Here is a 13247-nt window from a genome sequence, read left to right as displayed (position 1 = left end):
ATGTTATACACCCTTTCACTTGGTCACTGTTGGAGATGAACAGAAATGGTTGTTTTTCTGTGACTGACTGATCTTTTTTGTAAGGCTCAAGTTCATACCAACGTAAAACACTTTAAAGTGATAAAAATTGCCAAATTAAACACTTAAGTGCTTGTTTTCACATGCTAGTTTTACACCTTTGTATTCTAATAATAATTAATTGAATGACCATGTGCCACTGAAGCTAAAAAACCTTAACATTAAAATGATTACTATTATTATTATAATGATTTATTGTAAGAGCAAACCATTCCCTTTGATGGTTACTATAGATGCTAGTTCTTTCAATTGTGATGACTTGAATCATAGCAATGCATAGTTTGGGGGAAATTGAGGAAAATATGAATTCTCACCATTGATGTACTGTATTGAATGTACGCAATTACAGTATTAGAACTACTAATGTGTTTTCTGTATCTTAGCCACACATATGTTGTATATTTCTTATCACAATTCTCCTATAAGCCTGTAAACAAATGATTCTCTGTTTTTCTTTGTGGTGGACCATTCTCTATTTTGTTATCATTTGTCTCTTGGGAAATATGTATGAAGAACCAAGCCAGGGTTGGGGTGTATGTACAAGGCCTATGCCTTCTGTTGAGTATATTAACTTCAAGTGTAAACTTATTTCTAGGGTAATGTAATGTTGAGTTGACTTTTTCTTTGTATCAGTTTGTATATAAATGGTTTTATATGAATCAAAGCTGAACTTAAAGTAGAAGTCCAAAAATAACTCTCCTATCCTAAATCTCTGTAGACGCAGCATCTTAACGTAAAGCATGTTGACGCAGTTTGTAGTCGTCCTAGATAGTTGTAATATCTGCTCGCTAAAGCAACGATATTCATTGCAGAATGTAGCTCCAAGTATGGGAGTGCAATTGCAACTTTTGACCACTGGTGGTCGCCATTTCTCTTCGTGTCACAGTATTCCCAAATTACTGGGAGCATAAACAACTTCTAAAAAAACACATGGGTTGGCAACCTTCCCACATACACCAAGGGGCTTCTGTTTCAAAATGACCAGACTATGGAAGAGATTAATAACACTGACCAGATATTCTTGTTTTTCTTGTTTTACTTGTGAGTGTTCCTATGCATCAGGTGAACTCTGCTCTGCAAGGACAATCATTCCAGAGATAAGCGACGATGATGATGATATAACAAGACTGTATTTGTACTTTACCATCTATACTTTGATCACTGCTGTATTTAATACACTTATACAAGAAAAAAAAGAGGTATCTCCTTCAAAATAAAAGTCCTTCACATGCAGATGAGGGTTTTTCTTGTTCATGTCAGAATTTTGAAAATAACATATATGACTATCCAACGTAGTCTTGTGTTGTTTTTTTGAGCCTGGTTGTGACCTATATCTTGACCCATGTGGTCTTTACCCCTGCTTCCTGAACATTCACAGGAAAAGAAACACCTGAAAAAAGAGATCTCTCTCTTTCTATTGCTCTCTCTCTCTTTTCCCCCTCTTTCTCTGAGGACTTTCTCCGCTCTAAAGATAAGACACACATCACCAATGAACGACTACAGTATTTGTCAAGACACTTTTAGATCCGTAGAAGAATACTTCACTCCATTCTATCCTTATCTGAGTCATATCGGACCATGTTTATACTCATGCTGCTATGTATATGTGTCTGTCCACATGTTTGATACTCAACACGACAAAAGCATTCCCATATTCTGCTCTGGTTGGTGTTGGTGGTACAATAAAAAGTGAATTATTAACAGAATGTGTATTAGTGATGGAATATGTTATTTTTCCCCTCAACACAAAGGTGCTCAGATTAAAGAGAGGCAGTTCAGAACATTGTATGGAGGCAATTTCAAGGACAGAATGATCTATTGCAAAGATGATTTACCCTTCTGTTAAAATTATATTTTCAGTCGCTGGTTTGTTTTATCTTCCTGAAAAGTATTGAAGGCTGGAAAAACGTAACCGTTTCCCCAAAAATACTCATAAAAACGCATTTAAAAAAAAAAATCGTCCCAAGTCTGTTTCAAAGATTTCCATGTTTTAATTTACCTGCTATTCTTGATTTGTGTTAAAACCATTGCGGTAGAGCATTGCTGCATTATAAGCAAAAGTTGCTGAGTCAAAAAAATTCAGCTGATGCTGCTGCAAATATGACCCCTTGACCTTGCATCTGCCAAACACATTGACGGGGTTGTGGACATTTAACCCTTGGATCAAAGCATTACGAGATTTACATGTATTCATGACTTTTTTTCCACTATACTGTATACATTTCCCGTTGTGTAGCCTAAGTACATCTGTTAACTGTAACCACACAGATGTTTGCGTTGTAGTAAGTCTCAATGTACTCACAGTATGTAATAGAAATGCCATCAGTTTTTAAATGTTATTACATAGTGAAACATGAATGGGGATTTGGTGCTTGCTCAGAGAAACTCCTCATTTTAGCTGGATTTGGGATTATTGGATATGTTTTATTGTGTAGTTAAATATAATTGTAAAAAAAAATCTGGGACGTTTATATCTTCCAACTTTGACAGGACTTCTATTCTTGAATCATGTTTTGAGTTGCCTTTTGGACACCCAAATGTCAACCCTTTTAAACTGTGAGGGGGAGGTGAAATGACAAATGTAATTCCCCGCCATTTGCTTGATGTTTTGTCACCAGAGGGATGGGAGAGGAGAATTCTAGGCAAGTGCCCTGAAGTTCATTAGATATAAAAAGCTATGCAAGCTATATATTTTCATTCACAATTCATTGTAGAACATTTACTTTTAACACATTACTGGATATATTAAGTAATTTCTGTATGCAAGAATGTTTATGATTATAAGAATTATACTTGCATACAATCAAATACTTGTTTTGACTTAAACATTTTAAAACTATAGTTTTGCAAGAAGAACAAGAAGCAACAGGAGACAGTACACACACACCCAGTAACTTATTATGGAAAATTAGCTTTTATTGTACATATAAATGTCATTTCCCCAATGGACACATTATATAATAACTCTGGAAACAAAACGCTCTGAGGAACATCCAAGTAAATGCACGAAACAAAGAAGTGAATGCGTGATAGTTGTCACGCTCGGTCTGCAATTGTTGAAATTTTGTATAAATGGACAAATTGTATAAATGGATGGTGGCATTAACCTGTTCGCCATGTTTCGCTCGCTCAGACATCCTCACGGAAGCCGTTATAGTACAAAAACATGTCTGAAACCAGAAAAATGCCAAAAACAAAGAAAAAAAATTAAAGAATTTAAGGAACATTTCTTCCACATGGAAATGCATATATTATATACAACGTTGTAAACTAAGAATCTGAAAACACTGGTTAGAAAAAACAAATAAACAGCAAAACCAAGGTGTTGTTGAGTAAGGTGTCTGATGTACGGTAAATACATGCTCTTCAACATCACCTATTGTTCAGCATATCGGTCTGCAAGGCTATTATTAATCTTATTATTATTATTATTATTATTATTATTATTAGTGTACAATTGTTACCACACAGATGACCTTGTAGAACTTGTGTCCAGACGGACATGTTTTCTTTTCGCTCCACATATCAGTTGTAGCCCTAACCTAATTGTAGCCATACAGTTATCAAACTTTGACGTAAGCCATTTGCTTGCATTGGCCAGCCTTTTAGTAAGTTAGTTTACACGTATAATGCACTGTACTGCGTCATTGCATAGAAAATAAATGTATTGTAAAGTGTTTTGATAGAAAAGGACTTCAAATTTTCCTCCCAACGACCAAGCTTTATTATGAATTCTTCAGTAACGAGACCAAAACAACGAGTAACCAACCAGGTGAAGAACACAGCTGCCTCAGGTGTTTCTGTGGTATTTCCAGTTAAATCAATACTTAAAAAGATATACTTTTTTTCATAGAGTAATAAAATATTGAACCACTATATATTTGCTCTGTAACAATTTTAGTAAGAGTAGAATCTGTTTTAAAGATCCCCAGTTGAACCCACATTCCCCTTTTTACTACTTGCCTCGGCAAACAACACCAGGTTACAAACAGAGACCTGCTATTGGTCTTCCCTTCATCAGCTCAAATCAACAGGCCAATCAAAACCTCTAGCTACACAACTACATGCCTTAGAAATAAAGCGATGCGCATGTTTTACATAGCATACACATACGATATTGCAGATAACCTCTTCCTGCCCTCCGCACTGCATACCATCTGGGTCATGTTCATTAGGACACAACTGAAAATGCTAAGCATTCCCGTTGCTAAACAGGAAAGTTTAATATTAAGCAAATCGGTAATATTTTCCAGTAACATTTTTTTTTTTAAGTATCTCAACGTTTCAGTGGAATTGTGGGCCTAATCAACAATTGCGATTTCCACCTTTTTAAAAGGTTTGCTCATGTTCGGAGACAGCAAATGCAACCCTGGTGGGAAATATCAGGTGCTTCTTTGTATCATTCAGTGTTTTTTTTACCCCTAAGTGATCCAACAAATTCCAGAATACTGTAGCTATAGTCCTTTATACATCTTCCTGCTAGGGTGAGTCTACAACCTATTCCCATCAGTCAGGAGGGCACCCCTTGTCCTTTTCCCAGGCCCAACCTAACCTCTCTGGGGGCGGTCAGACACAAACGCCCTCTCGCCGAGGCGTTGGTTCCTTGTCTGGTACCCGTGCATTCTCAAGGCCTACACAGTGCCACACGTCACAGCACCCAGGCTGACCTGGATTTCCTTTTTCAATATCAAGGCCTACTGTACATCAGACCTGGGTTCAAATACTATTCAAAATCATTTCATATACTTTATTGGGGCTTGACTGAGCTTGCCTGGAGCAATGGAACCAGAAAAATGTTCACAAATGTTCAACTCTGCCCACCTGGCACTCCAAGCAGGCTAAAGTTTCTGAAACATTTTAAATAGTACTTGAACCCAGGTCTGTTCCTATAACATACTGTACTCTTTATGTTAACTGCAAAGAATTACTAGGAAACACCCGACCATAATTATCACACATGGAATATGAGGGTTTGGTTAGGTAGGGGTGAATGACAGTTCTAACTAAAGCGGTTCTATGCGATGAAAAATACAACTGTTACAATGTAATAATCAAGAGAACACCTAACGAACAACTCCAAGCTGAGTAAAAAAAGGTAAAACTACTACTGCATGTTAGTTGCACATAGTGTAACAATGTTGCAGGTTTCGCTATCTCATATCATCCTACAGGAGAAAAAAAAAATGTAATGGTATTTTGCATGATGAATGTCTTGCTTTTTACAGTATCATGTATGAGAACAGTAATACTGGGTCACAGCCTCTCAATAGCATTAGGCCTATGTGACCGTCCACAGTTGCCATAGACCCCATCTGTACAGAGGCAGCATAATCGATACCCTGTACACACGGTTGCCTAGAAACAACATTTCATGCATTTCAAAACGTCAGTTGAAATTAACCACACAGAATCACAGATTACATTATGTGCACCATACTTTAAATAGACAGCACGTTTCATGGCATATCCAGCTAATATTGACAATTAGTTAACCACAATCAGACTTGTGCTTTGTGTAACCCAAAACATACACCACACTGTTCTTTAGTACAATTATGGATGCCTTGGTTACAGTCGCTCAGGACGACACAAACTGGACTTTTGATTGGCCAAGGCCGGACACACACACACACACACACAAGCTGTGTTATGCAGGGTCACGACGGGAGGAATTATACTGCAAAAAAAAAAAAGACCAAAATAACAACCAGTGAGAAATACATTTTTTGGACCATGTTTTTGGATTGCCGTGCTGCTCGATACGCGTCAACACCAGTACAGCAAAAGGCTAGAACACTTTCATTTCAAAAGGAGAACAGCAAAACAGTATATAGAGTTTATATACAGTACTGTACATACTGTTTGGCAAAGGCTATTCCATCTTAGTGCTTCACATTCAAACTACAGTATGGTGCCTGCATTATGGTAGACTATGTAAACACACACAGGGAATTATTCTCTATGACCAGACACTAAGGTCAGTACAGAGAAAAGTAGTGTTCGTAATATTTGCTTCTTGTGTGTATTCATGTATATTTGTCTGCTACAACATCCTATGCCGTAAAAAACTGTTTTAGTTCCAACTTAAAAATAAAAAATAAATGTTAAAAAAATTAAAATTTGCCAACTTCAAGTCAACCTTTTCCCATTTCATCATAAAAATCCATAGAAAAAACAACAAGCATTGAAAACGTAAAACTTGAAAAGGGGTGGGCACGGGGGCAACGTTTTTGGAGAACCGAGCAGCAACGGGTACTGTAGTAACATACAGTTGACTGATCTGATTCATAAAACCTTAATATCCTGATACATCTCTAGTATAAAACGTAGCTTCATTTCTCTCTATATAAATCTCCTATAGATACACTACGCTGGCCATATCCCCTCCTCCCTCATTCCAATGTATCCTACATTGACTCTTACTGTGGACTATAGAGTACATTATAGTTTATATCTTCCTAGAAGTATTTATACTCTAAAACCCCCTCAGGGAAACATCAGGAAGGAATCAAGACGGTTTTTCACTCCTCTCCCTCTTCCTCCTCCTAGGAAGGAATCAAGCCTGGTTCGGGTCACGCCATCACACCTCCTCCCATCTACTCTTCCTCCTCCTCATCGTCGTCTTCATCGTGGCAGTGGGTGATCTCCTGGGGGGTCTGGGGGAACATGTTGGGGGGTTTGATCTCACTGATGGACCGGGTCAGCTGGCTGCGGTTCTTGTTGCTACAGCACTCCAGGTCCTTGCTCTCAGTGCAGTGGCGGTTGCGCGTGGCCAGGGGGGACTCGGTGTCCGTGTCGATGTGTGCGTGCTCCACCGTTGACTCATGGGGCATCTGGGAGGGGAGAGAGAGAGAGAGAGAAGAAACAGACAGACAGACAGAGAGAGAGAGAGAGAGAGAGAGAGAGGTGAGGAGAGACGCTACTACCAAAGTCAACTCGGAGCACTTCCAGTTTGCTAGCAGCTAGTAAAGAGAGCTTCAGCTCACCAATACGTAATATAATAATGTTATTACCATGCGTTTAACTTGTTACACAGAATATTGATCACTGTGTGTATGTGATGTGCATGTTTCAGATAATATGTTTGGTAAAGACATTTGTATTGAATTGAAATGAGAAGATAACTCATACGTACCAACTCATACGTACCAACTCATACGTACCAACTCTAATGCAAATGTCACTCTGCCTGTCAGTGTTTCAGCTAGATGGGTGCCAGACTATGTAATGGTTCAGTCTAAGTTAATAAGAGTCAAGTACTGTATATTCTTTATTAAACTAGCTGGAAATGTTGATTCATGTGCATCTATATTTTTAACCATCAATTTCTAACAATTACAGTTTTCCAATTAGCAAAAGAAAAGGGGCTGTATCTTACACTATTGTCTCTGCAACATTTTATTCCGTAAATGCTGCATTTCTTCCCTTGTTTTGTTGTTGTAAACTGTTAGCAAGAATCAACAAACTAATTCAATAGAGTGGCTCACCAGTACGTGAGCAGCTCTGAACAGGTAGCTGAAGGGATAGTACAGGAGGTTGATGAAGGAGGCAGCGTACAGGTCAGCATAGCGCATCACCTGAGAGGCAAACAGAGTCTGTCTGGAGCCAGACCTGAACAGACTACCCATCATGCCGTAGCACATGTCCATGTCATGGGTCACTTTCTGGGGAGGGGAGAAGAACACTGGGTTTAGATACTCAGCCCGAAAAGACCCTCTGAAAATATTTCAAGCTCCGACGGAAGAACGTGATGACCATTGTCAAATATGTTTTCATGTTTGGTATTGAGCTCTTGTGTTACGTGTACATGCTTCCTGCTGACTACTTCCTACTGACTACATCCTACTGACTACATCCTACTGACTACATCCTGTCCTACTATCCAGGTCTGTACCCAAACAATTCGAACTTCTACTTTTAAAAATCCACCTCTCTAAAAACAAGTCTCTCACCGTTGCCGCCTGCTATAGACCACCCTCTGCTCCCAGCTGTGCTCTGGACACCATATGTGAACTGATTGCCCCCCATCTATCTTCAGAGCTCGTGCTGCTAGGCGACCTAAACTGGAACATGCTTAACACCCCAGCCATCCTACAATCTAAACTTGATGCCCTCAATCTCACACAAATTATCAATGAACCTACCAGGTACCCCCCCAAAGCCTTAAACACGGGCACCCTCATAGATATCATCCTAACCAACTTCCCCTCTAAATACACCTCTGCTGTCTTCAACCAAGATCTCAGCGATCACTGCCTCATTGCCTGCATCCGTAATGGGTCAGCGGTCAAACGACCTCCACTCATCACTGTAAAACGCTCCCTGAAACACTTCAGCGAGCAGGCCTTTCTAATCGACCTGGCCGGGGTGTCCTGGAAGGATATTGATCTCATCCCGTCAGTAGAGGATGCCTGGATATTTTTTAAATATGCCTTCCTGACAATCTTAAATAAACATGCCCCATTCAAGAAAATTAGAACCAGGAACAGATATAGCCCTTGGTTCTCCCCAGACCTGACTGCCCTTAACCAACACAAAAACATCCTATGGCGTTCTGCATTAGCATCGAACAGCCCCCGTGATATGCAGCTGTTCAGGGAAGCTAGAAACCGTTATACACAGGCAGTTAGAAAAGCCAAGGCTAGCTTTTTCAAGCAGAAATTTGCTTCCTGCAACACTAACTCTAAAAAGTTCTGGGACACTGTAAAGTCCATGGAGAATAAGAACACCTCCTCCCAGCTGCCCACTGCACTGAAGATAGGAAACACTGTCACCACTGATAAATCCACCATAATTGAGAATTTCAATAAGCATTTTTCTATGGCCAGCCTGGCAACTCCTACCCCGGTCAACAGCACTGCACCCCCAACAGCAACTCGCCCAAGCCTTCCCCATTTCTCCTTCTCCCAAATCCATTCAGCTGAAGTTCTGAAAGAGCTGAAAAATCTGGACCCCTACAAATCAGCCGGGCTAGACAATCTGGACCCTTTCTTTCTAAAATTATCTGCCGAAATTGTTGCCACCCCTATTACTAGCCTGTTCAACCTCTCTTTCGTGTCATCTGAGATTCCCAAAGATTGGAAAGCAGCTGCGGTCATCCCCCTCTTCAAAGGGGGGGACACTCTTGACCCAAACTGCTACAGACCTATATCTATCCTACCATGCCTTTCTAAGGTCTTCGAAAGCCAAGTCAACAAACAGATTACCGACCATTTCGAATCTCACCATACCTTCTCTGCTATGCAATCTGGTTTCAGAGCTGGTCATGGTGCACCTCAGCCACGCTCAAGGTCCTAAACGATATCTTAACCGCCATCGATAAGAAACATTACTGTGCAGCCGTATTCATTGATCTGGCCAAGGCTTTCGACTCTGTCAACCACCACATCCTCATCGGCAGACTCGACAGCCTTGGTTTCTCAAATGATTGCCTCGCCTGGTTCACCAACTACTTCTCTGATAGAGTTCAGTGTGTCAAATCGGAGGGTCTGCTGTCCGGACCTCTGGCAGTCTCTATGGGGTGCCACAGGGTTCAATTCTTGGACCGACTCTCTTCTCTGTATACATCAATGAGGTCGCTCTTGCTGCTGGTGAGTCTCTGATCCACCTCTACGCAGACGACACCATTCTGTATACTTCCGGCCCTTCTTTGGACACTGTGTTAACAACCCTCCAGGCAAGCTTCAATGCCATACAACTCTCCTTCCGTGGCCTCCAATTGCTCTTAAATACAAGTAAAACTAAATGCATGCTCTTCAACCGATCGCTACCTGCACCTACCCGCCTGTCCAACATCACTACTCTGGACGGCTCTGACTTAGAATACGTGGACAACTACAAATACTTAGGTGTCTGGTTAGACTGTAAACTCTCCTTCCAGACCCATATCAAACATCTCCAATCCAAAGTTAAATCTAGAATTGGCTTCCTATTTCGCAACAAAGCATCCTTCACTCATGCTGCCAAACATACCCTTGTAAAATTGACCATCCTACCAATCCTCGACTTTGGCGATGTCATTTACAAAATAGCCTCCAATACCCTACTCAACAAATTGGATGCAGTCTATCACAGTGCTATCCGTTTTGTCACCAAAGCCCCATATACTACCCACCATTGCGACCTGTACGCTCTCGTTGGCTGGCCCTCGCTTCATACTCGTCGCCAAACCCACTGGCTCCATGTCATCTACAAGACCCTGCTAGGTAAAGTCCCCCCTTATTTCAGCTCGCTGGTCACCACAGCATCTCCCACCTGTAGCACACGCTCCAGCAGGTATATCTCTCTAGTCACCCCCAAAACCAATTCTTTCTTTGGCCGCCTCTCCTTCCAGTTCTCTGCTGCCAATGACTGGAACGAACTACAAAAATCTCTTAAATTGGAAACACTTATCTCCCTCACTAGCTTTAAGCACCAACTGTCAGAGCATCTTACAGATTACTGCACCTGTACATAGCCCACCTATAATTTAGCCCAAACAACTACCTCTTTCCCAACTGTATTTAATTTATTTATTTATTTTGCTCCTTTGCACCCCATTATTTTTATTTCTACTTTGCACATTCTTCCATTGCAATACTACCATTCCAGTGTTTTACTTGCTATATTGTATTTACTTTGCCACCATGGCCTTTTTTGCCTTTACCTCCCTTCTCACCTAATTTGCTCACATTGTATATAGACTTTTTTTTTTTTTTTTTTTTTTTTTACTGTATTATTGACTGTATGTTTGTTTTACTCCATGTGTAACTCTGTGTCGTTGTATGTGTCGAACTGCTTTGCTTTATCTTGGCCAGGTCGCAATTGTAAATGAGAACTTGTTCAACTTGCTTACCTGGTTAAATAAAGGTGAAATAAAAAATAAATTTTAAAAATCCTACTGACTACATCCTACTGACTACATCCTACTGACCTCTTTCCAGGTCCCCTTCTAAAAAAAGAGGTTTCTAACATCCAAGGGTATTTTCCTGGTTAAATATAAAATTCCTTGAGGACAATGGAAATTCAGTGACTTGTGTTCCGGTATATCCAAGCCGTCGATGGGCCGGGAGGAGGATCATAGCGTATTTTCAGGAGTTTACTTAGGGGTTGTAAGACCATGTAAGTCCACAAGTTGGGAATGATTTGGTTTAAAGACTAAACTGAAGCCTGTAACTATTCAGGGACACATGTGGACGTATTGAATAATGTTTCTGTAGTCGCTATGGAAACATGTGTAGAATCTGTACCTTGACCCTTCTCTGGAGAGCACTGATGTCAGGTCTCTCATTACTACTGCTGTCCAGATGCCTGGAGAGATAGAGATAATGGGTTAGAGAGGGCAAAGAGGTAGAGAGATAATGGGTTAGAGAGGGCAAAGAGGTAGAGAGATAATGGGTTAGAGAGGGCAAAGAGGTAGAGAGATAATGGGTTAGAGAGGGCAAAGAGGTAGAGAGATAATGGGTTAGAGAGGGCAAAGAGGTAGAGAGATAATGGGTTAGAGAGGGCAAAGAGGTAGAGATATAATGGGTTAGAGAGGGCAAAGAGGTAGAGATATAATGGGTTAGAGAGGGCAAAGAGGTAGAGAAGAAGGGGATTGGAAGAGAGAGAGTGAAGACAGTGCTAGTCACTATTATAAAGAGCAAGAAGGAAGGGGACAGGCCTACATAGATAGACTGTTTCTAAATGGGCTGAAGTCTGACTGAAGCCAGTTATCATCAGACCGATGGGGCAAACCCTGCAGACTTTGGCCCAAGGGCGACACACACACACACACAGGGAGCCGACAGTGCAGTACTCACTTGTAGAGCTCTGCCAAGAAAATGTCCAGGCCCTGCAATTCCTCGAATAACGCTGTAAGACAGAAGAGGAAAAGGAGGCCAGGGTAAGTCTCAGTCACAACATCCCTTTCCCTCCTCCTCCCTTAAATTCAGCGGTGGAGAAAGTACAGATAAGTAGTACTTTAAAGTATTTTTACTTAAAGTACTTTACACCACTGCCCTTAATCACAGGTGTTGGCTCACTTGTTCCATCTGTTGCTTTTTCACTCTCCCCCTCTATCTTCCCTTCTCATTCCCCCTCTCCCTGGCACGCTGTCACTCACAGGCCGTTGAGAGGTGTACGAGGGCATTTTACAGCTACAATGACACGTCACAGTTATATTTGTGTGTGTGTGCGTGTGTGTGTGTGTGTGCGTGCCTGTGCATGAATGTGTGTGTGTGTGTGTGTGTGTGTCTGTGCATGAATGTGTGTGTGTGCGCACAAGTGTGTCACTGCTATAATATAATACCCCTTGACTTTTTCCACATTTTGTTGTGTTACAGCCTGAATTTAAAATGGATTAAATTGAGATTGTGTGTCACTGGCCTACACATAATTTCCTATAAATGTCAAAGTGGAATTATGTTATGACATTTTTACAAATGAATTAAAAATGAAACGAGTTGATAAGTACTCCACCGCTTTCTTATGGCAAGCCTAAATAAGTTAAGGTCCCTCAGTCGACAGTGAATTTCAAACACAGATTCAACCAAAGACCAGGGAGGTTTTCCAATGCCTTGCAAAGAATGGCCCCTATTGGTAGAGGGGTAAAAATGAAAAAGCAGACATTGAATATCCCTTTGAGCTTGGTGAAACTATTAAATTACATGTTGGATGGTGTATCAATACACCCAGTCACTACAAAGATACAGGTGTCCTTCCTAACTCAGTTGTCAGAGAGGAAGGAAACCGCTCAGGGATTTCACCATGGCTTTAAAACAGTTACATGTTTAATGGCTGTGATAGGAGAAAACTGAGGATGGATCAATAACTGTGCAGTTACTCTACGATACTAACCTACATGACAGAGTGAAAAGGAAGCCTGTACAGAACAAAAAAAATATTCAAAAATATTCATCCTGTTTGCAATAAGGCACGAAACTAAAACTGCAAGAAATAATACTGCAAGAAATGTGGCAAAGAAATTAACTTTACGCCCTGAATACAAAGTGTTACGTTTGGGGCAAATCCAACACAACACATTACCGAGGACCACTCTTCATATTTTCAAGCATGGTGGTGGCTGCATCCTGTTATGGGTATGCTTGTCATCGGCAAGGACTAGGATTTTTTTTTTAGCATAAGAATAAATTGAATAAAGCTAAGCACGGGCAAAATCGTAGAGGAAAACCTTGTTCAGTCTGCTTTCC

General features: G+C 40.7%; 1 protein-coding gene across 4 annotated transcripts in view; it reads right to left on the bottom strand.

The window, feature by feature from the left end:
- Positions 1–2973: 2973 nt before the first annotated feature.
- The window catches only part of LOC115124261 (cytosolic purine 5'-nucleotidase-like), a 37049-nt gene continuing 26775 nt past the window's right edge, over positions 2974–13247 (bottom strand). For 3 of the 4 annotated variants that reach the window (XM_029653663.2, XM_065001481.1, XM_065001480.1), the window contains 4 exons: positions 11859–11910; positions 11307–11367; positions 7566–7742; positions 2974–6911 (listed from right to left, as the gene is read on the bottom strand). In XM_029653663.2, coding sequence (XP_029509523.1) covers positions 6675–6911; positions 7566–7742; positions 11307–11367; positions 11859–11910 — 527 coding nt within the window. In that variant the 3' untranslated portion in view covers positions 2974–6674. The remainder of the gene's footprint in view (positions 6912–7565; positions 7743–11306; positions 11368–11858; positions 11911–13247) is intronic. The other variant, XM_065001482.1, reaches the window with a different exon arrangement.

Source organism: Oncorhynchus nerka, linkage group LG15, assembly GCF_034236695.1.
Source record: "Oncorhynchus nerka isolate Pitt River linkage group LG15, Oner_Uvic_2.0, whole genome shotgun sequence".
Classification (NCBI taxonomy): domain Eukaryota; kingdom Metazoa; phylum Chordata; class Actinopteri; order Salmoniformes; family Salmonidae; genus Oncorhynchus; species Oncorhynchus nerka.
Note: the sequence above shows the minus strand (reverse complement) of the source record. Positions and strands in the feature narration are given on the sequence as shown.